Below are 25,991 nucleotides of genomic sequence, written 5' to 3' on the forward strand. Positions count from 1 at the left end.
CAGGGGAGCCATGCCCGCACCAAGCACCACATACCTAACGCGGCCGAGACCGCACGATGGACCCGGATATAAGGGCACTCAAGGGCAGGCAGGGCCGGGGCAGGCAGGACCGAGGCCGCCTCCTGTGTGCGCGGCCCCCGCGGCTGGCCTCGAGTGACCCACATGGCCCAGGTCCCTGCCGACTTCCCGCCTTCCTCTGGGCTCCTCTCCGAAGCATCGCCCAAGCCCAGCCCGGGCCCCCACCGGCCTGGAGGCGCTAGCGGGCGGCGGGCTGACCCCACTCGGAGGGCCCTGCCGTCCCTGCCCTGGCTCGGAGCCCGGCGCGCCCAGCCCCCGAGGCCTCCCGCGTCCCGCCAGGCCCGCGCTCCCCGCCGTCCTCCGAGCCCGCGCTCCCCGGCTGCGCGCCCGGCCCGGCCCGGCCGACGGGACTCACCTCCACAGCCCGGCGGCGCCGCCTCAGTCCTCGCGGCCCGGGCAGCGCGGCCCCGGCCCCCGGGCCCGCTCGCCCCCGCCGGCCGATCCACAACTTCTGCCTCCGGAGAGCGGCGGGGCCCCTCTCGCCGCCGGCCGCGCTGCCCGGACGGCCTCCCGCTCCTCAGCCGCGGAGCGCCCCGACCCGGCCCCGGCCCCGGTCCCTGCCCGCGTCCGGCGCCCGCCTTACGCTTCCTTCGTAGCGTAGCGCCCGGCCCGGGCCCCGCGGCTACGGCGCGCCCGGGGCGCACGCGGCGCTGTGAATCGCGCGTCCGGACTACGGCTCCCACAGGGCTGCGCGGCGCCTCCGGGGCGGAAGCTCGGGGCGGTGCCTGCGCGAGGCAGGCCGGGAGTTGTAATCCTCGGGTGGCGGCCTCCTAGCCTGCAGACCGCCTGGGCCACTCCGCCTGCCCGTGCTGCTGGAGACGGCCGGGCCCCGGGCCCCGGGCCTCGGTCCCCGGGAGGCGCCGTGCTCCAGGCTTATCAGGGAGTGGGACGGCCCGAGGTGCTGGGACTACAGCTCCCAGAGGGCCCTGCGAGGGGCACGGAGGGGCACGGCCTTCCGCCGCGGCGTCGGCGCGTCCGGGGCGTCTCAGTCCCGTGGGGCTCGGGGGTGGCCGGGCCGGGGGCGTCCGTGTCCCGCGGGGCTCTGGGCGGCCGCCCTATTGGGGACCCACGACTCCGCCCCGACCCCGCCGTGTTCGCGAGAACCGGAGACCCCTTCGCTCCTCCCAGGGCACCCCTCGCGACACCGCGTGCTGTGCTTGGTCCCGGCGGCCAAGAGCGGCAGTGGCAACGGGACCGCCCTGGCCCGAGACGCAACCTGGCCTCGTAGCGTCGCTTGGGCACAGCCTCTCTAGGCCCCTTCCTTCTCGGTCGCGGAGGGACGCCATTAAATGGCCACGCCGGCGCCCAGCCAGGGCCTGGGGGAGGGAAGCCGGGGCGACTCCTGGGTCCTCCCAGGCCCCTTGCGCAGGCCTCATTCCCTCCCCGGAGGTCCCCTTCCCGCTGCCCTGAGGCCACTCTCCTGCCAGCAGCTGCTGGGCCGGCTCTCGGGAAAGTGCCTTGGCGTCAAGCTTATCAGGCTGCAGGGTGGGACGCGAGTGCTGAGGGCAGCCAGACTCCCGCTCTTAGGCGCAGATGAGGAGCCTGAGAAGGCAATGGCCCTGCAGGAGAGGGAGACACAGGAGCAGGGCTGGTCAGCTGAGAGTCCGGAGAAACGGTTTGGTTGTGGTCCGATTCTGTGGCGAGATTTACAAGTGGGAGGTTGGGTGACGATTGCTCCGGGGCCAGAAACTCTAAGCCAGTCTCAGCAAGACCTACAAGGCCAGGGCCAGTGCCCCTCAGAGGATATTCATGCTCCAGGAAAGCCAAGGATGGGCCTCCATCATGCTCTACATGGTGCAGTAGGGACACCTGTGTCCCACCTGGAGCTCGGCTTCTAGCTGCAGTCAGGGCAGAAGCTGGCAGGAGGGGTTTACTTCTGTCCTTGGAAGCTTTTGATAAGGACACTTCATTCCTGTGTCTTGGACACCCCCCTCTAGGTCTGCTGCCCCCTCTGTGAAGACAGGCAGGGCAGCTGGATGCGCCGTTCCCAGCCTATATCCATGCAAAGGCATCCCAAGGGCAGGAAATGCGTCCTCGGGGCCCAGTGGGGGTCTGGGGGCACAGAGGGCTGCAGAGTGAGAGCGGGCTCTCCTCTGGCAGATTACTGGCCAAATGGGGCTTTCGAACCACAGGAGAGGGTGCAGTCAAGGGTTGACTCAGGGACTGCAGGTTCCCTCCCCTTCCCAGTCCTTCCCTGGCACTGCCTAGGTGGCTCCCTGGCCAGGGGCCCGTGATCTAGCCGGCAGAAGGTTCATGGCATTATAACCTCCCAACCAGAGAAGCAGCTGCAGTTGAGCCTGTGGATCTGATGCTGAAGGCCCTGCCAGCTCACTGCAGAGTGGTCAGTTCTGGCCAGTTTTGCCAAGCCAGGCCCATTTGGGGTGAGGAGAGGGTGGGAGCACCCCAGCCCTCCCCAGTAGCTCGTCATGGTGGAGGAGGAAGCCCATTCACCCAGAAGAGGGCCTCAGGAGGCATCTTCAAGATGACTGAAGTTGCCCTGCACAAGGAGAGAGCTGGAGGGAATGGGTGCGATGAGAGAGAAGAATCTCTCGTGCATCCGTGAGGCCAGCCTGTGATTGTCTTGAAGATTCTGAGTCACAAGACATGAGGCACACAGGCGTGAATTGTAAAAGCCTGCACAGCAGAAGGTAAGTGACTCTGGATTATCCAGACCATTGACCGAGCCCTGCTCCATGCCAGTGCAGTCCTGGCCTGAGGATACAACCCTCACATCCAGACAGACCTGAGCAGCTAATGCACGTGCGCAGAAGAGCCAAGAGGCGAGCCGTGGATCCCCCCTTGAGGAGATGGGGAGGGCCAAACAGAACTGAGACTGGAGGCATCGGTTTAGGCACCCAGAGAAAGTCTCACTTGGACATAGCAGCAAATAGAACAGACCCCAGTGCCATCATGGAGCCCAGACTTGAGCACACAGGGACCTTGGCGTGGAGCACGAGGGTGCCAAGGCCTGCAGGTGGCTGACTTGTGTGCTCTGGTGCCATGCTCAGATTTGACGGGATGACCCTGCTATCACCTGCTTTGTGAGCCACACAGGCCTGCGTCAAAGACTATGGACCACCAGCCTGGGCAACACAGATAGTGAGACCCGTCTCCACTTAAAAGATAATTAGGCAGGTGTGGTGGTGCCTGCTTGTGGTTCCTGCTACTCGGGAGGCAGAGGCAGGAGCGTCGCTTGAGTCTGGGAGGTGGAGGTTGCAGTGAGCTGGGATGGCACATGGCGCTCCAGCCTGAGTAACAGAGTGAGCCTGTCTCAAAAAAAGAACGGGTGGCCCAACAGGTGAAAACAATGGACGAGGTCCCGGGAGAAGTCCCTGCCCTTCTCTGCACCACTGCCTCCCGGTTCCTGGACTGCCAGCAGGTAGAGGGGCCAGGATGCCGTCCGGGGGGCCTGCTGAGGGGGTCCAACCTTCCTATACCTGCCCTTTAGCAGAGGCAGGCTGGGGCGGTCCTCATGTGAGGGGCTCTTGTTCCAGGGCAGGGGCAGAGCCGCTCCTCTCCATTCTGCCAGGCAGGACTCCTTAGTGCTCTTCCATTGGGCAGAACTGACCAAGACTCAGAACATTCAATGTCAGGAGCCAGCTGGGGACAGGATCTGCCTGCACAGTTGAGGGTGGGGGGGGGCGACACTCCAGAGGGACACGTTCAGGCCTCCCGGGGGGGTGCGGGCTTCTGGGCACGTCTACCAGGCATGCACACTGGCCGCCCCACCCTGCTCTCGCTCACCGACAAGGTCTCTGGCAGCCCTTACGGGAATGTTTCCATTTCATCCTGTGTCCTCCTGTCTTAAACTCCTTTGGGCTAGAGACCCCAATGGGTCATCGAGGTGGGGCCAGCTGGACTGTGTACAGGCTTCACGTTTAAAATCTAGCATGGAAATGGAACTGAGGTGCTCCTAGACCACAGTGGGGTATAAGAAGGAAGCTGCTCCCCTTCCCCTCCCTGGCTCTGGCCTGGAAGCGTGTAATGAGTCCCTCTCCCCACCTCCAGCTTCTCCCTCTAAGCAGGAATGGGCCCTGCTGGCACCACACAGAGACCCCTACGTAGGTGAGAGAGCAGGCCCTTTTCCTGGGAGCAGGAACGTGGCCTTGGACACGCCCACACCACCCATGTCACTCCTCAGTTCTAACTCATGAAGCAACCAGGGTTCCTGGGCTCTGTGACCTGGAATCATTCAGCTGCACCTGCACTGAGGGTTCAAGCACTCCTCACTGTAGGCCACGCCTGGTCTTCTTCCGGTCACCAGCCCACAGGCAGCAGCTGGGCTGAGGGGATGACAGACCTGGGTCCTCAGCCTCCCTGGGCTTGGTTTCTCCATCTGCATGTGAGAGTGATGGGCAGGCGGGCATCCCGGGCGGGGACAGGAGAAGAGAGAGATGCAGATGCAGTCTGCTTCCTGGATGCCAGACCAAGTGGTCTAGTTTTCAAGGCTTGTGTTTTTGGGGGACTCTTGATCAGATGGGACCACTCCCCACAGGCCGTTCCTTGTGGCTGCAGTGGCACTAAGCTCTCAGACTGCCTGGCTGCCCCTGTGACCTCAGGAGCCCACTCCCATCGGGCCCTGCCTTCTCTCCTTCCTATGCCTCTGGTGCTGGTTCTGTGTGTGCTCCCCTCTTCTGAGGTGTGTTCTCCCACCACCCTGCACATCACTGCCCTTTTAAATTCTTTTTGAAATGGGGTCTTGCTCTGTCGCCCAGGCTGGAGTGTAGCGGTGTGATCACAGCTCACTGTAACCTCCATCTCCTGGGCTCAAGCAGTTCTCCCACCTCAGCCTCCCAAGGAACTGGGACTACAAGTGTGCACCACCAAGCCTGGCTAATTTATTTTTTAGAGATGGGGCCTTGCTATGTTGCCCAAGCTGGTCTTAAACTCCTGGGTTCAAGCGATCTTCCTGCCTTGGCCTCCCAAAGTGCTGAGATTATAGCGTGAGCCTCTGTGCCCTGCCCCCCGCTTCTTCTCTTCATCCTGGGGACATGCTGACAGCTCTCCCGACAAGGGACGTACATCCCCAGAGGCGGGGATACTGACCCAGAGCTGTGATGCCCACACAGCCCTGTGCTGCCCCCTTTGCCCGGCCCCCCGCCCTCCTGAGGCCCACACAGCCCTGTGCTGCCCCCTTTCCCTGGCCCCACCTTGATGCTGTCTCAGCAACTCGTGAGGATCCAGAACCTAGCCAGAAAGCTGCCAGGCTCTGCTGGACCTGGAGGTGCAATCCTGCAGCCTTGGAAGGGTCTTGGTCTGACCAAGCTGCAGAGCCAGGCACGTCTCCTGGGTTCTGAGCTCAGACAACTGATGGCCCCGGACGCCTTGAGGGAAGCTGGGCCCGGCCCACAAGACTCCCACCCCACCTGTGGCCCCCCGGAGGAAGGAGCCGGCCTCTGCGTGTGCAGTAACAGCTTTAATCTGTGGTGGCCCCTGCCCTCCTGCATCCAGGCAGGAAGAGCCGTTTCTTGAGGAATTAAAGCAGGAGCGTTTCCCACACTGTCTCCTGGGAGTCCATGCTTATAGCGACAGCACTGCTGAGTGGTGCCGTGTCACCAGGGCTGGGCCTGGGCACAGAGAGGCAGGGTGCCAGTCTTTATATATTATACATATATATATATATATATTTCATGTGTATACACAGATAGTTTTCTCTCTTGAAAGTATTAAAAAATTGATCAACCTTCAATCTATAAAAAATACCTACTCTACATGATAGAAAAATTTCTCCTCCAAGTTTACACTGATTTACACCCAAGGCTTTCCCCAAATGTACAATAGGAGGCGACCTCTTACATCCTAGCATGGAAGGCGGTGGATGCGGGGCCACACAGGTGCACGCACGCACGCACGCACACATGCGCGCACTCACACGCAGCAGGTGGCCAGTCTTGGTGATGGGGTCTGGGCCCACCCGGGAATGCTGGGGGTCGGGGGCGGGCCTGCAGCCCTGCGGGGTGACACCACTGCGCCTGGGGTGCGGACCCGAGAAGCGCAGCCCCTCCCGCTCTGCTGTGAGTCTTCCCTGCCCTCTCCCTCCTACAACACGCACCCTCGGGGAAGAACCACGATTTCTAAGTGAGACACAAACAAGAAAACAGGGTTCCTGATGTTTGGACTCTGGCCTGGGAAGTGCGTGGGGAGGGTGTGGCCTTTAGGAGGCCAGGTCAGGCCGCACCTGTGGAGAAGCAGCACCTGGGAGCCAGAGGAGCCTGCAGCATCCACCCCACCCAGGGAGAGAGCGCCACACAGCTGTAATCTCAGGTCCTGATGTCGGAGTGGAGGGCCCCAGTGGCTCCTGCCCGACCCCCATAGGTGGTCAGAGCCCCCAGGGGTTACTGCAGCGAGGAATGGGCCATGGGAACAGCCACATGGCCTGGAGGCCCCAGAGCTGGACTGAGGTGACCACATCTGACTGGGCAATGGCCCAAGCAGCGTAGGTAGAGCTGGGGAAATGCACCAGCCTCGCCCACCCGTCCTTCCCGCACCACCATGTCTGAGGTGAGGGTCCGGGAGCCCGTCAGCCATCAGCAGCGGCTCAGCATGGGTGAAACGGCACCAGGGTACTTGTGTGGGTGGCTTAGGCAGCAGCACCCCTGGAAGGACCCGTTTTCTTCCTTTCTTCCCAATAGGGCTGCATGTGGAAAGGGACCACCACAAGGAGGCCATAGCGGGGCTCACCCCACACCTCTGCACAGAGAGGCTCTCCAACCCATCCTGCTGAACTGAAGTACAGGCGTTCACAGCCAGGGTGACTTAGGGCTGGAAAGCTCTGGGCCCCCCGAAAGGTCAGCGCTGATGGATGGCCCCGCCACAACCCTCACCCTCTATGGACCCCGGGCCCTGGGACTTCCCTTTCTCCCTCTCCTCTCCACCACCCTCTGCCCCTTTGGCAGCCCCTGTCTTTGGCGGCCCCAGCCCAGCTGCATGAGGACTCCCTGCATGCTCTGGGCACCGTCGGCTGTGGGACCTGCTGGTCTTGGCTCCTCACGGTGTGATGGGACCACTCCAGGGTGCTGGAGTCCCGAATCCAGCCCAGGCTGGGCCTTCCTGCCTCTACTTGACCTCCAGGATGGACGGGTTGGTCTCCATGATGGCCACGATGATCCTGTCGATGTAGTCCTGCAGGCGGAAGTTGATCTCCTCCTGCTTCTGAATTGCCTCCATGAGCTGTAGGGAGAGCAGGCAGTCAGAGCTGAGGCGCACGGGCCGCAGGCCACAGTGCATAAACCACAGCGCACAGACAGTGCGGGCTGTAAACCCCAGGCCACACTGTGCAGGCATGGGATGTGTTACCTCATCTCGGGAGACAGAGCTGATCTCTGCAGCCAGGGACTCAGAGAAGGCTGTGGAGAAGAGGCTCTTGGCGCCCTGGATGCTGAGGGTAATGATCTGCCCGTTCAGCTCCTCGTTCTGCTCCTTAAGGTTGCGGTTGTCCTGGGAGGGCATAGCAACATCACTACTGGGCTGTGGCCCCTGCAGATGGCTGAGCAGGGACAAGGACTGCCCAGGGAAAAAGGCCTCCAGCTCAGATGCTGACCCTCCATGTCCCCACCTTCCCAACCAGCCTTGTGGAACATTCTGCAGGAATGTGAGGGAGGGAGGCCCAGGCCTGCCCACCTGCTTCAGCCTGCGGACCTCCTGCTCCAGCTCGCTCTCCCGGGCGCGGCTGTGGTACTCCTGCAGGCCCATGCTGCTGCTGCGGCCCCGCCGCTGCTCAGCTTCCAGCTTCAGGAGCTGCAGGTGCTCCAGCTGCTTTCGGAGGTCCTCGATCAGCTGCAGGGCAACCGCTGGGTGAGCCGGGGGGCCTGGGCTCCCAGGGGACACCATCAGCCATCACTTGGCTGTAGAACCTCAGGGTTGATCTGGCCGTCTCTCGGGAAGACGACACACACCAGCAGCTATGTCCAAAGCTCACAGCCAAAAGCTAGCATCTTAGGAAACAAAGGCTTCCCCTGGGGCAGGCTGGGGGCAGGACTGACATGGGGCAGGGTGGGTGCCAGCTCACCTCCTGTGTGGCCTCCTTGTCCCTCTGGAACTGGTGCCTCTCGTGACTCAGCCTGTCCCCCATCCTCCTCTTGTTCTCCTGCTCTTCGCTGAGCCGCAACGTCAGCGACTCTATCTCATCCAACAGCTTCTGCTTCTCCTGCAGGGGTGGACACCTGCCCTGGATGTGCGTCGCCCTCCCACCTGTGCATGCAGCTTGCCCCAGTCGTCTGTCCCTCCAGTCTCTGAGTCTCCCAAACAGCAGCATGGTAGCCCCCGTGTTGGAGCGCGACAGGGCTGGGTCTGAGCCTTCCTGCCTCTCAGTGGAGGTCAAGGCCACCTGCCTCTGGGCGCCTCACACACACAGGCCACGAGGGCCATTTCTCATGAGGGGCAGGAAGGACCTTTGTGTGGACAGGACCTGACTCAGTGGCTATGGGCAGCTCCAGCCAGGCTCCTCTGGTTCACGGGAGCCAGGGCCCAAGTGCTCTGAGAATATCCTTCCTGGGAGCTTCCCAGAGCACAGCTGGTGAGGTGGGGGGAGGGAGGTCTCACAGTGATGAGCTGGGGTGTGGGAACCCCACATGCAGCCTCTGCCTCCACGTCTGCAGGGGTCGGGGCATGAGTGGCTGGCTGATGCCTTCCCCTTGGAGGACAATTCCCAGATTCAGAGCCCTGGGTCCATCTAGGAGTGAGCCTCTGGGCCCTGCTCCTGTGGGTGGAACAGTGCCTTCAGGTCCGGTGCCTTCCAGTGGCCTGGGCCCTGAGCTGGCCCTGTTCCCTCACACACAGCACAGCATCCTGCTCAGCACAGAGCTCAGGGCTACCTCGGCTGCCCCACAGGCAGGGCACGGGCTGGGCCCACTAGCCACAGCTCCAGGATGTAGGCAGCTCACCTCCTCCAGGCGCTCAATGTTGGCCTTCAGACAGGGCGTGCAGGACCGGAGCTCACTGTTCTCCTCGTCCAGTTGCTGTAGCCTGGGACACGAGAGCAAAGCTGAAACTCACTCTGGGAAGCATGTGCCTCTGCAGCACCAGGGCGCCCCGTGTCTCAGGGAAACCCTGCTGGGCTGCCCTGTGACACACAGACACCCCCAAATGACCAGGGCCAGTCCTTAGGTGCCCACCCAAGTGCTCCGGGCAGAGCTTTTCTGTAATCTTTGAAGGATTTTATTTTTTATTATTTTATTGTATTTATTTATTTATTTTGAGACGGAGTCTCGCTCTGTCGCCCAGGCTGGAGTTCAGTGGCACAATCTCGGCTCACTGCAAGCTCCGCCTCCCGGGTTCACGCCATTCTCCTGCCTCAGCCTCCCATGTAGCTGGGACTACAGGCGCCCGCCACCACACCCGGCTAATTTTTTTTTGTATTTTTATTAGAGACGGGGTTTCACCGTGTTAGCCAGGATGGTCTTGATCTCCTGACCTCATGATCCGCCCATCTCGGCCTCCCAAAGTGCTGGGATTACAGGCGTGAGCCACCGTGCCCGGCCTTATTTTTTATTTTATTTATTTTATTTTTTTTGAGGAGGAGTCTCACTCTGTCACCAGGCTGGAGTGCAGTGGCGCAATCTTGGCTCACTGCAACCTCCACCTCCTGGGGTTCAAGCAATTCTCCTGCCTCAGCCTCCTGAGTAGCTGGGATTACAGGTGCCCACCATCACGCCTGACTAATTTTTGTATTTTCAGTAGAGACGGGATTTTGCCATGTTGGCCAGGCTGGTCTTGAACTCCTGACTTCAGGTGATCCACCCACCTCAGCCTCCCAAAGTGCTGCGGTTACAGGTGTGAGCCACCGCACCCGGCCCTCTTCTCTGTTTATTAATAGTCATTTATTTGTGTCACGATGGACTCATGAACTTTATGTTTTGGATTGTAATCCAATGCTATCACTATGAGTTTGTTACTTGAACTGTTCCAGCTTTGGCGTCTGGCAACTCCTTCAGCTGGCCCGTGTCCCTCTGACATACCCTGTGTCTGTGCTCATGGTGGGGGGGGGTTTAGTGTAAGCACTTCCTCATTTTCAGATACTACACACTGCTGCAGGCTCAGCCTGCCTTTTCCCGTCCCAGCCTCAGAACTGGCCATTTCTCCAAGGAGCCCTGGATCTTCTCCATAATCCAGTTGTCCTCACTATCCTGTTACCCTGCCATCCCTTCTAATTCAACCTAACCTGCACCCACACCCAGAATTTGGTGTAAGATGGAAACCCAGGGGCAGCACAGGGCTGGGCGGGAAGGGCTTCAAGTGTCCTCTACCCAGGAGGGTATAAGATGGAAAAGCACAGGGCTGGGCGGGAAGGGCTTCAGGTGTCCTCTACCCAGGAGGAGACTTGCTCTTGCTTTGCAGAACTGATGATTGAGACCAGGGGCAAAGCAGATGCAACCCCTTCCCAAGAGCACCTGCTGGCCTCTGCACCACCAGGGAGGCCACGGGGTGCCCAGGACAGGCACGCTCCCAGGGACTTGTCTGGGGCTGGTCAGACCCTTGGCCACAGGCGTTCGTCAGGAGGACAAGGGCACTCACTGGTGTCACTCCGGTGTGTGTTGGTGCTCTGCAGTCCAGACTCCTCCTCTAGGGTGGGGATGGGTGTGACTCAGCTGTATGTGGGGGGGGGAACCCTCCTGTGTGAGCCTTGCCTTCACCCAACTTCCACAGTTCCTGGTGCTACCCACTTCTGAGCCTTCATGTACCAAGATGCAAACCCCGGTACGTCTCGCCTGCGTGGCTGCCCCAAGATGCAAACCCCGGTACGTGTCGCCTGCGTGGCTGCCCCGAGATGCAAACCCCGGTACGTGTCGCCTGCGTGGCTGCCCCAAGATGCAAACCCCGGTACGTGTCGCCTGCGTGGCTGCCCCGAGATGCAAACCCCGGTACGTGTCGCCTGCGTGGCTGCCCCGAGATGCAAACCCCGGTGTAGCTGCTGGCACAGGGTGTTGTGTGTGTTAGGAGTGTGTGCAGCTGTGCTTTCTGGGCTACACCTTTGCCATCTGCCTTTCCTGTTGTTTTGCTGACCAGAGCATAGTAAGTTCCATTCTCCACCTCTAACCCTGGAGTCCAGATGGCTCTACCTACAGTTGTTTTCTCCTTTCAGAGTAACACTTGCATGTTTTGTTCATAATTATTGAAAGCAAATTATGTTTTAATTCTATTGAATTTCAAAACTACAGACATGCAAAGAGAAGAAAATACAGAGCTGCACAGCTTCACGCACAGCAGCGCTGCCCTCCCGAAGCCTGGCCCCTCTTTCTTTCCTCCTTGCCCCAGTCTCTCACTGTCCATCAGACACACTCAGCTCTGCCCAGCGCTGGGGTCAGTCTTTCTGCCTTCTTTCCTTTCAGTATCAGGCTCGGGGGAGTCTACTCACATTTTTTGGAAGGACGAGCTATGCTACGTGGCAAAAGCGAAGGCTTCCCTGGGCTTCCTTGGCTCACATGCTGCTAGAAAGCACCACACACCAGGGCCACGTTCACCCAGTTCACTCTGCCTGATGATGGGTCATGTACCCCAACGCCAGGGGTTCAGCAGGTGCCATAACCCGCAAATCAGGCCCTGGCCTCTGTGGACATGCCACTGTGGCCCCATCAGCCTTCACTCCAGCTCTCTGTAGCCTGCCAGGGGCTCCCATACTTTCTGGAGGCCCCTGGGGGCCCCACTCCCAGAGGTACCTGGCCTTTCCTAGAACCTCTTCCAGGCCCTGTGTCCTGAGATTCAGATCTCTGCCTGTGACCTTCGTACATCCCCATTCTAATGATGACACATATTTTTCTTTCCCGGTCCCTAAACAAGGATGTCCAAAGTTTCGGTCTCTCCACTCCTCCATCTTCTCTATGCCCTTTCAGCTTTAACTTTCATCTCTACTGAGGCCCCGCGCCTGAAATCCAGCTGTTTTCTAGGCACTGCAACTGCAAAGACGGCCAGCCCTGCTGCTCCCAGGAGGTTCCGATGCAGGTGCTGGGAGTCCTGCCTCCTGGCCCTCTGCTCCTGAGGGACCCCAGACTGAGACTGTCATTGCACTGACCAGGGTCTTCCTGTACACCAGACGGGCAGAGGCCAAGCTGGGGAAGTCCCCAAGATGCCAGAGGCTTCCGTGCTGGGTTGACTGCAGGGGCCTCTGAGGGCCTGAGCAGCCCTGAGAACCACAAGGTTGCTGGTGGCCACTCCAAGAAGCTGCAGGAGACTGACAAGGTCCAGAACACGGTGGCACTGTCCCCAAGGGCTTAGGGCGGGTAGGCGGCTTGCTCACAAGAGGCAGTGACACTGGGCCCTGCTTGCTCCCTGAGGGCCTTGTGAGACCCCTATCTTGTGCCCCTCCACACCAGAGCACACAGAGGAGGCAGGATGTCCACACAGCTGTGCCTCAACCTCAGCCCCAGTGGACAGGTCCCACGGGAGGTGCTCCCTGGTGCTCACAGACGAGAAACGTACTTTAATTTGGAGCCCACTCAACTGCACTGTGCCAAGGCCAGGGGAGAACACTGTCCTGGCTGCCCTGACCTTGCTCCCCAGAAGACGGCGCCCCATGTGATGGCAGGCACGGAGGCCCCCCTGTGCAGGGCATCCCGCACAGCTCTCTGCGTGCAGGCTCCTTCCTGCCACCCACTTTTGAAAATGCCTAGGAGCTCTTCTTAGATAAGGCAAGTATCTTAGCTTTAAGAGCTGGAAGGAACACAAGCAAAAGAACCTGAAATCCCTTTATGAATATTTAAAGCAACTGTATTTCAAAATCTAAAAGTAGTACATGCTCAGTTTAAAGAAGCCACATGAGGTGGTTCAGGCCCATAATCCCAGCACTTTAAGAGGCTGAGGTGGCTCTGCTGAGAGTATGGGGAAGGAAAAAAAACGACAACCAAAAACCCCAACAACAGCAACAAAACGAGGCCAAGGTGGGAGAACTGCTTAAAGCTAAGAGTTCAAGACCAGCCTGGGCAACATAGCAAGACCTCATCTCTACCAAAAAGGAAAAGTTAGCCGGGTATGATAGAGCACACTTACAGCCCCAGTGACTCGGGGGCTGAGGCAGGAGGATTGCTTGAGCCCAGGAGTTCAAGTCTGCAGTGAGCCATGACAGAGCCACTGCACTCCAGCCAGGGCACAGAGCAAGACCCCATCTCAAAACAGACAGACAAACAAAAAACTGTATAAAACAACTTCCTCCACTCTCACTACCCAGACACACAAGAAGGATAGACAACTCTAGATTCCTCTGATTATAGGTATTTTAAGTTACCTGATGCTTTTTACCTTTACAGAACTGTTCCTTGCAAATGTATTTGTAAACACACACCAGGAATCCACAGCATGAGTTCCCAGATGGAGAAGTACGCGAGGCACTGTGCTGCTTTAATATTAGTTTGTGCCTCGGCTGGCACGGTGGCTCACGCCTGTAATCCCAGCACTTTGGGAGGGCGAGGTGAGAGGATTGCTTGAGCCCAGCAGTTCAAGACCAGCCTGGGCAACACAGCAAGAACCCCCATCGCTATTAAAAATAATGATGTTTTGGCTGGGCACAGTGGCTCACACCTGTAATCCCAGCACTTTGGGAGGCCGAGGCAGGTGGATCACAAGAGTTCAAGACCATCCTGGCCAACATGGTGAAACACCATCTCTGCTAAAAATACAAAAAATAGCCGGGTGCAGTGGTGCGAGCCTGTAGTCCCAGCTACTAGGGAGGCTGAGGCAGGAGAATTGCTTGAACCAAGGAGATGGAGGTTGTGGTGAGCTGAGATCGCTCCCTGCACTCCAGCCTGGAAGACAGGGCGACACTTGATCTCAAAAAAAAAAAAAAGGCCAGGTGCCGTGTTTCACGCCTATAATCCCAGCACTTTGGGAGGCCAAGGCGGCTGGATCATGAGGTCAGGAGATCGAGACCATCCTGGCTAATACTGTGAAACCTGTCTCTACTAAAAATACAAAAATTTAGGCAGGTGTGATGGCAGGCGCCTGTAGTCCCAGCTACTTGGGAGCCTGAGACAGAAGAATGACGTGAACCTGGGAGGCGGAGCTTGCAGTGAGTCGAGATTGCACCACTGCACTCCAGCCTGGGTGACAGAGCAAGACTCCATCAAAAAAAATAATAATTAAAAAATAAGTAAAAAAATAAAAAATAATTTTTCCCTTTATTTTATATATATATATATTTTTTAATTAAATTGTTTTTGGAGATGGAGTCTCACTCTGTCATCCAGGTTAGAGTTCAGTGGCACAATCTCAGCTCACTGCAACCTCTGCCTCTGGGTTTAAGTGATTCTCATGCCTCGGCCTCCCAAGTAGCTGAGATTACAGGCGCGTGCCACCATGCCTGACTTTTTTTTCTTGTTTAGTAGAGACAGGGTTTTACCTTGTTGGCCAGGCTGGTCTTGCACTCCTGACCTCAAGTGATCCACCCACCTCGGCCTCCCAAAGTGCTGGGATTACAGGCGTGAGCCACTGTGCCCTGCCTCCTTTATGATATATTTTAATATAGTATCATTAATCTTCTTCCTTATTGTTTTCCCACTTTTTCTGACTCATCCAAGGCTATGTCTCCAGATGAATGTAAAAGTAATTTTGTCAAGTTCCCTTAAAAAAAGATTGGTATTTTATGCAAAAAAATTAGCTGGGTGTGGTGGTGGGCACCTGTAGTCCCAGCTACTTGAGAGGCTGAGGCAGAAGAATGATGTGAACCCGGGAGGCAGAGCTTGCAGTGGGCTGTAATCGCGCCACTGCACTCCAGCCTGGGGGAGAGAGCAAGACTCTGTCTCAAAAAAAACAACCCCAAAAAACAAAACAAAAAACAAAAAAAAATTAGTGTTTTAAACAGACTGGATATATTGTAGACGTAGATTTAGAGAAACCAACAGCCACACAGGGTCAGTCTTTGAACTGATTTCTTGTGGCTTTTTGGGGAGTTTTAAGGTCTTCACCACATAGCTTTTCCCCTTTTTCTAAAATTCAGGTTATTCCTAGCCACTGCAGCGTTCTGGGGTGGAAAGGCTGTCAGAGAACCTCTCCTACCTGGCCTACAGCATTCTGGGATGGGCGGGCTGTTGGGAACCGCCTACCTGGCCTGCAGGTTCTCGATCTCGATGCTCTTCTCCCTCTCCATCTTGCACAGGAGCTCCTTCTGCCGCCGGGTCTCTTCCAGGACCATCTCGCAGGCTCTCAGCTCCTGCTCCTTCAGCTGCTCCTCCAGGGCGTTTGCTCTTGAAAGGCAAAAGGAGGAGCTGAGCTGTCTCCAGGCAGGGTGTGCAGTGGCTCCACCCATGCCCAGAAGTTGCCTCAGGACCTCCAGAGAACCTGCCGCCACCAGGGAGGAGGGCCGAGAAGGGCATCCCCGAGCTCTGGTCAAGGCAGTTCTGAAGCAGCGCACACACCCCCAGATAGCCTCGCCTCCCACACTAAAGGCAGCTAGGGGTGGCCAGAGCAGTGTCCACTGCACCCCGGCCCAGCTGATACCCACAGGCACTGCCCGCTTGTGCTGTGTGGACTGCAGCACCCCGAGGGCCCGAGCCCGCCAGGTGACCGCCCCTGGTGCACTCTGTTCATGCAGCTGCTCCACCTGCGGCCACTACACACAGTGAGTGAGCTCAGGGCCCAGAGGCACGGAGCCTCGGAGCCTCGGAGCCTCGGGAAGGAACGTGAAGGTACCAGGGTCCAAGGGCCACAGCATTTCCAGGAAGTGAGTCTGATGAAGCACATGGCCCGTGGCAGCTGAACACCGGGGAACTGAGTGTGCGGGCGGTGTCTGCCTTCAGCTGCAGTATAGTCGGTTCATGGCACATCTCCCAAAGGTGCTCACGAGGCTTCCTGAGTGCCAGGTCCACATGGGAGCCAGGACGAGTCTACCTCTGGCTGCTGGGCACATCTGGGCCCCAGAGGCTGTGAGGGGCCACAAGTGGAGGGGGGCCCACTCTGCTCCCAGTCCCCTCCAGGCTGGGGAAGTGGGTATAGAGACCAGTCCCATCCAGGTCACCTCAGAGCAGAGGCAGGGCAGGTGTCAGCTAGACCACAGGGAAAAGACGACATTCCCACGGGGCGGGGAGACCCTGGCCTTCCCTAGATCTTCACAACCACCTGCAGGAGACAGGACTGGACTGTCCCAAAGAGAAGGGCACAGTCCCTGCCCACTGACACAGCACAGCCCAGGCCTTGAAGCCCTGCCTTGCACAGAGCCTTGTGGTGCCTCACACGCAGGAGTGGACGGATGGCCAAAGATCACCAGACACAACAGGCAAGCTTTCAACAGGAACTGGCCAAAGCAAACACCAAGCGAGGACCCCAGGGAGACACATGATGCAGGAGACAGTGAGGAAAGGTCCCTGAGCCAGTGCCCTCCGCGAGCCAAGAGCCACAGCTGCAGGGTCAGGGCGGGCCGCTGCAGAAGAGACAGACAACAAGGAACAGCTCCCGGGAACTGAAAGTGTGGGAAGGATGATCTAAACCTCCGATCAAGATGTTGGGCTCACGCCTGTAATCCCAGCACTCTGGGAGGCCGAGGTGGGCGGATCACCTGAGATCGGGAGTTCGAGACCATCGTGACCAATGTGGTGAAATCCCGAATCTACTAAAAATACAAAAATTAGCCAGGCGCAGTGGCACATGCCTATAATCCCAGCTACTTGGGAGGCTGAAGCAGAATTGCTTGAACCCGGGAGGCAGAGGTTGCAGTGAGCAGAGATTGCACCATTGCACTCCAGCCTGGGCGATACAGCAAGGCTCTGTCTCAAAACACAAAACAACAAACTGAAGGCTGAAAACCAGGTGCATGGCACGGCAAATAATACAAGATCCTCATCCAAGTATGTAGGGTGGGAAACAGAAGTTACGGAGAATAGCAAGGCCCTGCGGCAACAGCGGGTCCTCAGTCACAGCACGGGGTCAGAGGTCTTCAAATTCTCAGGGAATTCAATTTCTGACCTAGAATTTTATGCCCAGCTACGCTATGGACTGGAGCAGGGGTGGGAGGACTAAGCACTTCCACACAAGCAGTTCTCAGAGCATCTGGCTCCTGTGCTCCCTCTTCCAGGCAACTATCAGTGACGTCCTCAGAAAACGAGTTGGCAAAAAGAAGAAAACGTGGGACCCAGAAAATAAGGACTCAAACCCAGGGGAAGCACTTGGAATTCCCAGGATGGCAGCTGTACGGCACGGCTAGAGAGCAAATGGCTCAGGACGGGCAGATGATACTGAAAACGGGTAACGTGTTGTTTAGGACAGTGGAGGTGAGCACCACAGGGAACAGCCACAGGAACTGAATGTGGCCGGGGCTGCGCTGCAGATGGTCAGTGGGCGGAGCAAGGCAGCAGGGTGGACTTCACACCACACACACGGAAAACTGATGAACATACTCCAGACTCAAATGAAACCTTGACAGTCAGCTCAACAAAGGCATCTAGGCTGGACACAGTGGCTCACGCCTCTGATTTCAGCACTTTGGGGGGCCAAGGTAGGAGGATCGCTTGAGGCCAGGCATTTGAGACCAGCATGGGCAACATGGTGCGACCTCATCTCTACAAAAAATTTAAAAAGTAGGCCGCGCACGGTGGCTCATGCCTGTAATCCCAGCACTTTGGGAGGCTGAGGATGGCAGATCACAAGGTCAGGAGTTCGAGACCAGCCTGGTCAATATGGTGAAACCCTGTCTCTACTAAAAATAAAAAAATTAGCCCAGCATGGTGGTGCATGCCTGTAGTCCCAGCTACTCAGGAAGCTGAGGCAGAAGAATCGCTTGAATCCAGGATGTGGAGGTTGCGGTGAGCCAAGATTGCGCCACTGCACGCCAGCCTGGAGACAGAGCGAGGCCGTGTCTCAAAAAAAAAAAAAAAAAAAAAAAGGCTGGGCGTGGTGGCGCACACCTGTAGTCCCAGCTACATCGAAGGCTGAGAGGTAGGCAGGTCGCTTGTGTCTGGGAGGTAGAGGCTGTAGTCAGCACTCAGCCTGAGCAACAGAGGGAGGCCCTGTCTCTTAAAAAAACAAAAAACAAGCATGTCTGGCGGCCCCTCCAGATTCTCCTTGACAAGGAGGAGACAGTGGTCTCTGGAGGCGCAGCATATGTGTAGCACACTACTGGAGCCCAGCCCCTTCGCCAGCATGCCTGGCCCCTCTCCACAAGGCAGCAGGGGCCGGCGGCAGGCCCTCCTCTGCTGAGAATCCTGGAGAACGGGCAGCCGCAGAGCCCAGGGTCTTCACTCCACAAGAGAATGTGCTTTGCTTTGTTAGAATTAAAATGATGTGCAAGTTACGCCCACGATCCCATGAGACATTTTCAGCGCTCACAGGGCAGATGGATCTGAAGCTGAAGGGCGGGTCACGCATGTTAGTACGGTGCAAGGTGAGGGCTTGGGGGCTTTGGGAGTGCTGACTGCAAATGCCCTGCTGCCAACACACGTGTGTGCAGGCTGCTCAGAGCCCTGAATCTACCTGGTCAGTGGTAATGAAGACACTGAAGCTTCAAGGGACAGGGCCCTTGGCTGAGCTGAGAATACGTGGAAGGGCAGGGATGTGCCCGGGCAGCTGGGCAGGGAGCAGAAGCTCACAGGAAGAACCTCTTCTGCAGATTCCCCAGGTGCCTCACAGGCCTCCTGGCTGCCTCCTCTGCCCCCAAGAGGCTGCCGGTGCCCAGCTCCAGGTGGCACAGCCTGGGTAGATGACTCCTGGGCCAAGCTCATCTTACTTTGCATGAGAAACAGTACTGCAAATCGGCTATGAGACAACATGGCGTGCCTCGTTTGAAAAACACTGAGAATTACACAGTATTCTAAGAAAAGTCTGCAAACGAGAGTGGGGTAAGCAGCTCCCACTCTTTCTCTGCAAACACGGCGTCACACTTCGCTTCCTCCCTAGCACTCCTGCCCACAGTGATGAGACTGTGCATCCTGTCACGTACTCAGCAGTCTCTGCTCATTTCGCTTTCTGCGGCTGAGCAACTTCCCTAACCTGCATTCTTCCAGGATGGGCACACCTCGTATGGACCAGAGTGGGAGAGCTGCACCTCCAGGCCTGCTGGCGAGGCTGGGCACTGCGTGGGTTTGCAGTCAGCTCCTCCTCTGGGTGGGTCAGGTCTCACACTCCCGAGAGGGAGGCAGTGCCCTCCTCTGGCCCTCTGTGTGTCTAGGGTTCATGGACAACTCCCCACGAGAGCACCAGTCAGAGCCTCAAGTCTCCTGCCTGCAGCCCAGTGGGTAGGCTCAGATGACCACCCGGCACCACCCCTCAGCCGGCTCCACCCTGGGATGGACCGGTGGCCAAGCCCCTGCTGTGTGAGGTAAAGAGAAGTAAATGGGGGCTGACAGGTGGGCACAGGAGGCACTACGCAGAGGCCCAGGTCTCCTGGCCCAGGCTCACCTGTGCACCAGCTGCAGGTTCTCCTGCCTCAGGCGGCTGTGTTGCTCGCCAGTGGCTGCCGTGTCCTTTTCCAGCTCCAGCACACGCCTTTCCAGGAAGACGACCTTGGCAATGAGACCAGGCTTCAGGGTCAGGTAGTCAGAAGCAGAAGGGCCTGCACCCCCAAGGGAACTACCTGGGAGGCCGCCTGGGGATTTTCTCAGCACAGAATCAGATCCACCTAGCTAGGCTGGTGTCGGATCCAACTTACCCTTGGAACTTGTCCCATAAACCCAAGAAGATGCAGCTCCTAATGGGGCCGGGGGCTTGGGAAGTACTGTCATCTCGACACCACAAATGCACACATTGCCGCAGCTCCGAGAGCTAGAGGCCCAGGGGTGCCTTTGGACTGGCTGGCTCATGGGCAGCAAGACTCTGCCCCCAACACACAGTTGGGTCTCTGCTCAGCCAGATGCAGCTCACAGAGGCAGCCCAGGTGCCCATGGATGCAAGGGACGAACAGACTCATGTCTCGGTCCCTCCCTCCCTCAGAGAGTTCACATCAAGATAAAGTCAGACACCTGCAGAGGTAGGAGAAGGAGTAAAGGGAGCAGAGGAGGACTCAGCCTGGGTCAGCAGACTTGAGATGCTAGAGAAGTTGTAGGGAGGAGGAGGTGGGGGTGCAAGAGGAGGTGAGGTACAGAAGGTGATGGGGTACAGGAGGAGGTGGGGTGCAGGAGGAGGTAAGGGGGCACAGGAGATGAGGGGATACAGGAGGTGAGGGAGTGCAGGAAGAAATGAGGGGGTATAGGAGGTGAGGGGGGTTCAGGAGAATGTGAGGGGGATAGAGGAGGTGAGAGGGTGCAGGAGGAGGTGGGAGGTACAGGAGGAGGTGAGGGGGTACATGAGGAGGTGAGCAGTATGGGAGGAGGTGAGGGGGTACAGAAGATGGGGTACAGGAGAAGGTGGGAGGTACAGAAGGTGGGGGGGTGCAGGAGGTGAGGGGGTACAGGAGGAGGTGGGGGTACAGGAGGTGGGAGGTACAAGAGGAGGTGGGGTACAGGAGGAGGTAAGGGGGTACAAGAGGAGGTGAGGGGGTACAGGAGAAGATGGGGGTACAGGAAGAGGTGGGAGGTACAAGAGGAGGTTGGGGGTACAGGAGGTGGTGGGGGTACAGGAGGTGGTGGGGGTACAGGAGGTGGTGGGGGTACAGGAGGAGGTGGGGGTGCAGGAGGTGGTGGGGGTACAGGAGGTGGTGGGGGTACAGGAGGAGGTGGGGGGTACAGGAGGAGGTGGGGGTGCAGGAGGTGGTGGGGGTACAGGAGGTGGTGGGGGTACAGGAGGTGGTGGGGGTACAGGAGGTGGTGGGGGTGCAGGAGGTGGTGGGGGTACAGGAGGTGGTGGGGGTACAGGAGGAGGTGGGGGGTACAGGAGGAGGTGGGGGTGCAGGAGGTGGTGGGGGTGCAGGAGGTGGTGGGGGTGCAGGAGGTGGTGGGGTACAGGAGGTGGTGGGGGTACAGGAGGAGGTGGGGGTGCAGGAGGTGGTGGGGGTGCAGGAGGTGGTGGGGGTGCAGGAGGTGGTGGGGGTGCAGGAGGTGGTGGGGGTGCAGGAGGTGGTGGGGGTGCAGGAGGTGGTGGGGGTGCAGGAGGTGGTGGGGTACAGGAGGAGGTGGGGGGTACAGGAGGAGGTGAGGGGGATGCAGGAGGTGAGGGAGTACAGGAGAAGATGGGGGTACTGGAAGAGGTGGGAGGTACAAGAGGAGGTTGGGGGTGCAGGAGGTGGTGGGGTACAGGAGGAGGTGGGGGGTACAGGAGGAGGTGAGGGGGATGCAGGAGGTGAGGGAGTACAGGAAGAGGTGAGGGGGATGCAAGAAGAGGTGAGGGGGTATAGGAGGGTGAGGGGGTACAGGAGATGAGGGGTACAGGAGGAATTGAGGGGGTACAGGAGGAAGTGAAGAGGTCACAGGAGGTGAGGGGGTGCAGGAGGTGAGACAGAGTCAGGCTCTGTCACCCAGGCTGGAGTGCAGTGGCACAATCTCAGCTCACTGCAATCTCCGCCTCCCAGGTTCAAGCGATTCTCCTGCCTCAGCCTCCCGAGTAGCTGGGATTACAGGTGCCCGCCACCACACCTGGCTACCATGTGTATTTTTAGTAAAGACGGGCTTTCACTATGTTGGCCAGGCTGATCTCAAAACTCCTGACCTCAAGTGATCGGCCCACCTGGGCCTCCTAATGTGCTGGGATTACAGGCATGAGCCACCACATCCGGCTGAAAAGCGGGTCTTGACCACGGCAAGGCTGCCTTGCCCTGGCTGCTGCCACCCATTCCATTTAAGTCCCCAGGAGAAGCCTGTTCCTCAGGTTGCTGGCTCTGCAGTCACTGCAGGGGCAGCCTTCTTCTCCCAAATCATGGGTGCCCCAGGTCGCGTCTCCATGGGACTGAATGTCTGGGTGTCCCCCAACCCAACTCAGACACAGTGGGGGTGGGATCCCTGAGGGCTCTCATTCACTGCCCAGTCCACCCCTCCCAGCTGGCCCTTTGTGCACAACAGGAAGACTCCTTTTTATCACATGCCCACAAGATCCCTTGGGGAAACTTGCCGAAGAGCAGAGGGTCTGGGGAGCCCTGGATGACATGGGGTCACCTCCGGCTGTGCTGTCCCCACCTCCCGGGATGTCTGCAGAGGCCCTCAGACATGGCTGTGTCTAAATCCCCTACTTGCCGCTACCCAGCCCTGCAGGACCTACCTTGTCAGCAATGTCCTCCTCTGGGCCCTCCACGAGCTCGGGGGAAGGGTCCTCCAGGGCCTCCATAGTCAGGGCCCCTGACTGGTGCAGGTACCTATGGAAAAGGAACAGTAACAGAGGGAAGAAAGGGAAAAACCACAGGACAAGCTCCGTCAGCACAAGCACTCCCAAGTCAATCTGAAAAGCAGGCGGCAGCATTGTAGGGGACAGGTCCTCCCCTGATCTGGGTGGTGGTCTTCTCCCACTTAAAGCATTATATACAGGGGGAGGTCCCAGGCTGGACATCTTTACCAGGGGCTGGGAGAAAGCAGGCCGTGCTCTGTGGTCTCAGAGTCCTCCTGGCGCTCTTTGGAACCTGACAGAACACGACCTCAGTCCTGGCCAGCGAGTGGCAGAGGACTTTGTACTTGGCAGCAATAAAACGTGTCCTTCTTCACAGAGACACGAACAATCTCGTCTCTACCAGAAGCCCGTGAGACATCAGCTCAGGACCTCGACCTGCATACACCTCCCCTGTACACATTCTTCATCTCGGACTTTCACAGGTGCTCTCTGCGGCAGGAACAGTGAGGGTCCCAGGAAAAGTGTCAATCCCGGAAGTCTCACTCAGTGTCAACCTCACGGACACACTGGGAAACCGGTCCAACCAAGTCCAGGAAGACACCAGACACACGTGTCCTCTGGGGCACCAGCTCCTGTGGACGCGTCCCCAGCCCTGCAGGCCATGCCAGGTTACTACCTGGGCCAGGCTCCGGGACACAGCCCCGTGGTCCTGCGTGGATGCAGCCAGCCCATAGGCTGCCGCCTCGGGGCAGGAGCTGCTCCAGGCAGCGTGAACTTCGGCGCGCAGTCAGCACGTGCTCGTGGTCACCACTGGGCCAGATTCGCTGTGGTGAATCTACACCAACCCCAACTTGCTGGGAGCACAGAAAACTCTCAGAGCACTCGCACAGAAGAGCCAACAGCAAAGGCGCGTGTTCAGTTCTTTATACATCCTGGGAGCCTCAGTACCGAGCCAGGCTCCGGGCTGATAGCCTGATGCTCACAACTGCGTGACTGTAAAAAAGCACTGGCCCTCTCCCAGCTTCCTTGCCTGTGAAATGGGGGGACCCTCTCTGAGCTTCCTTGCCTATGAAATGGGGGGACCCTCTCCCAGCTTGCCTGTGAAATGGGGGGACCCTCTCCCAGCTTCCTTGCCTGTGAAATGGGAGAACCCTCTCCCAGCTTCCTTGCCTGTGAAATGGGGGGACCCTCTCCCAGCTTCCTTGCCTGTAAAATGGGACCCTCTCCCAGCTTCCTTGCCTGTAAAACGGGGGGATCCTCTCTCAGCTTCCTTGCCTATGAAATGGGGGGATCCTCTCCCAGCTTCCTTGCCTGTGAAATGGGGGATCCTCTCCCAGCTTCCTTGCCTATGAAACGGGGGGTCCCTCTCCCAGCTTCCTTGCCTGTAAAACAGGGGGATCCTCTCTCAGCTTCCTTGCCTATGAAATGGGGGAACCCCCTCCCTGCTTCCTTGCCTGTGAAATGGGGGGATCCTCTCCCAGCATCCTTGCCTATGAAACGGGGGGACCCTCTCCCAGCTTCCTTGCCTCCTTGCCTATGAAATGGGGGGACCTTCTCCCAGCTTCCTTGCTTATGAAATGGGGGGGATCCTCTCCCAGCTTCCTTGCCTATGAAACGGGGGGACCCTCTCCCAGCTTCCTTGCCTCCTTGCCTATGAAATGGGGGGACCCTCTCCCAGCTTCCTTGCCTATGAAATGGGGGGACCCTCTCCCAGCTTCCTTGCCTGTAAAATGGGGGGATCCTCTCTCAGCTTCCTTGCCTATGAAGTGGGGGGACCCTCTCCCAGCTTCCTTGCCTATGAAGGGGGGGACCCTCTCCCAGCTTCCTTGCCTATGAAATGGGGGGACCCTCTCCCAGCTTCCTTGCTTGTGAAATGGGGGGACTTTCTCCCAGCTTCCTTGCCTATGAAATCGGGGTATACAGGCAATTGAGGTTGGACCAAGGTCCTGCATACAAACAGCTTGGCTAGGGACATAGCAGGGTAAGAATTCCATAAAATGTTAGTGTTTTTCCACTGAAAATGTCTACCAAGTGTATGAAGTTTGATTTGCTTCTTAGTATGGACTGGGCTTGAACATTTCCATCTTTTTCCCCATAAACGCTCTGAGGAGGAAAAAAGAAGGTATCTTTGCCCCTGGAGACAAGCCCTGAGAACGTGCACCAGCTGGAACACACCAGCGCCCTTCCGGGGCCCTGGGAATTTCATCAGATTCTCAAAAGCTGCTGCTGACGCGGATCATGTTCTTGGCCAGTCGCTGCCCTTAAACGCCGATGACCTTGCCCCCAAATATGAGCCACTCCAGGCAGGAAGCTGCAACCCAGAGCCTACCCTGAGGAGAGGCCATGGCCTGGGGCCTGTCAGTACTTCTGAGCTGTCCTAGAGGCTTAGGCACTTCTGGGGCTGACTTGGGGACAGGAGGCACGGCCATCCCCAGGCACCCAGCGTGCAGCCACCACACACAGCCACCCGTGTGAGGTAGAGGGTCCTCAGCATGGCGTGTGGGGCTGCTTGTTTATTTATTTAAATTTTTTTTTTTTTTGAGACAGAGTCTTGCACTGTCGCCTGGGCTGGAGTGCAGCGGTGCTATCTCAGCTTACTGCCACCTCTGCCTCCCGGGTTCAAGCGATTCTCCTGCCTCAGTCTCCCAGGTAGCTGGGATTACGGGCACCCGCCACCACACCCAGCTAACTTTCTAATTTTTTTATTTTTTAGTAGAGATGGGGTTTCACTATGTTGGCCGGGCTGGTCTCAAACTCCTGACCTCATGATCTGCACACCTCGGCCTCCCAAAGTGTTGGGGTTACAGGCGTGAACCACCGTGTCCGGCCGGGCTGCTTATTTAAATCCCCCAGAAAGAGGGATTCTCCAGCTACACCACACCCTCACTTGGGAGAACCCTCCCCTCAGAGAGGGAGCTGTGGAAAAAGCCTGATCTGCCCCGAAGGGCAGTAGGTCAAGCCTGGCTGGTGAGCAAGGAGGTACAGGGATCCCTGAGGCCTCCCACCCAGGGCCCTAGGAGCCTGCCTGCTGTGAGCACTTCTTCCTGTCCTGATGGACTCGGCTCTGCCTGGAGCCCCTGTCCCTGCACACGCACAGCTGACTGGAGAAAATCACTTCCATCTTATGGACAAGGACGGAACAAGGCTGAGGGAGGTGACAAGGCAGCCAAGCCCAGGGGCTACAATGGCTGCCGGCAAAACCCACCATCTCAGCAACAGTGCAGCGCGAAGGGCTGAGAACTGTGAGAAGCGAATCACGACAGTTATTTTGCGTTTCCTTAGCCTCTTGTGGCATATTTGGGGCAAAACAGCAGATTAAATGTTGCGTATATATATTTACATGTGGATAGATATATTGCAGAACATGGCTCTGTTTTTTTTTTTTTTTTTTTTTTTTTTTGAGACGGAGTCTCGCTGTGTCACCCAGGCTGGAGGGCAGTGGCCGGATCTCAGCTCACTGCAAGCTCCGCCTCCCGGGTTCACGCCATTCTCCTGCCTCAGCCTCCCGAGTAGCTGGGACTACAGACGCCCGCCACCTCGCCCGGCTAGTTTTTTGTATTTTTTAGTAGAGACGGGGTTTCACCGGGTTAACCAGGATGGTCTCGATCTCCTGACCTCGTGATCCGCCCGTCTCGGCCTCCCAAAGTGCTGGGATTACAGGCTTGAGCCACCGCGCCCGGCCCATGCCTCTGTTTTTTTTTTTTTTTTTTTTTTTTTTTTTTTTTTTTTTTTGAGAGGGAGTCTGGCTCTGTCACCCAGGCTGGAGTGCTGTGGCCGGATCTCAGCTCACTGCAAGCTCCGCCTCCCGGGTT

General features: G+C 58.0%; 3 protein-coding genes across 5 annotated transcripts in view; 1 reads left to right on the top strand and 2 right to left on the bottom strand.

The window, feature by feature from the left end:
* Nucleotides 1–727, bottom strand: part of CAPN15 (calpain 15) — a 29,716-nt gene extending 28,989 nt beyond the window's left edge. The window contains exon 1 of one of the 2 annotated variants that reach the window (XM_050774662.1): nt 662–727. The gene's annotated coding sequence lies outside the window, so the exon portion shown is untranslated. Of the gene's footprint in view, nt 1–433; nt 499–661 lie in introns of those variants that run through there. The other variant, XM_050774660.1, reaches the window with a different exon arrangement.
* Nucleotides 728–1,066: 339 nt separating this feature from the next.
* On the top strand, nt 1,067–3,210 carry LOC126944880 (uncharacterized). The gene has a single exon (XM_050774760.1). It carries the CDS (start codon nt 1,368–1,370, stop codon nt 1,914–1,916), a length of 549 nt encoding a protein of 182 aa, XP_050630717.1. The 5' UTR covers nt 1,067–1,367; the 3' UTR covers nt 1,917–3,210.
* A 2,265-nt stretch (nt 3,211–5,475) lies between these two features.
* The window catches only part of RAB11FIP3 (RAB11 family interacting protein 3), a 103,001-nt gene continuing 82,485 nt past the window's right edge, over nt 5,476–25,991 (bottom strand). For both annotated transcript variants that reach the window (XM_050774677.1, XM_050774676.1), the window contains 8 exons: nt 22,117–22,210; nt 19,390–19,493; nt 15,108–15,248; nt 8,961–9,042; nt 8,087–8,224; nt 7,699–7,854; nt 7,375–7,515; nt 5,476–7,248 (listed from right to left, as the gene is read on the bottom strand). In XM_050774677.1, the coding sequence (XP_050630634.1) occupies nt 7,135–7,248; nt 7,375–7,515; nt 7,699–7,854; nt 8,087–8,224; nt 8,961–9,042; nt 15,108–15,248; nt 19,390–19,493; nt 22,117–22,210 (970 nt within the window). In that variant the 3' untranslated portion in view covers nt 5,476–7,134. The remainder of the gene's footprint in view (nt 7,249–7,374; nt 7,516–7,698; nt 7,855–8,086; nt 8,225–8,960; nt 9,043–15,107; nt 15,249–19,389; nt 19,494–22,116; nt 22,211–25,991) is intronic.

This window comes from Macaca thibetana, chromosome 20 (genome assembly GCF_024542745.1).
Source record: "Macaca thibetana thibetana isolate TM-01 chromosome 20, ASM2454274v1, whole genome shotgun sequence".
Lineage (NCBI taxonomy): Eukaryota > Metazoa > Chordata > Mammalia > Primates > Cercopithecidae > Macaca > Macaca thibetana.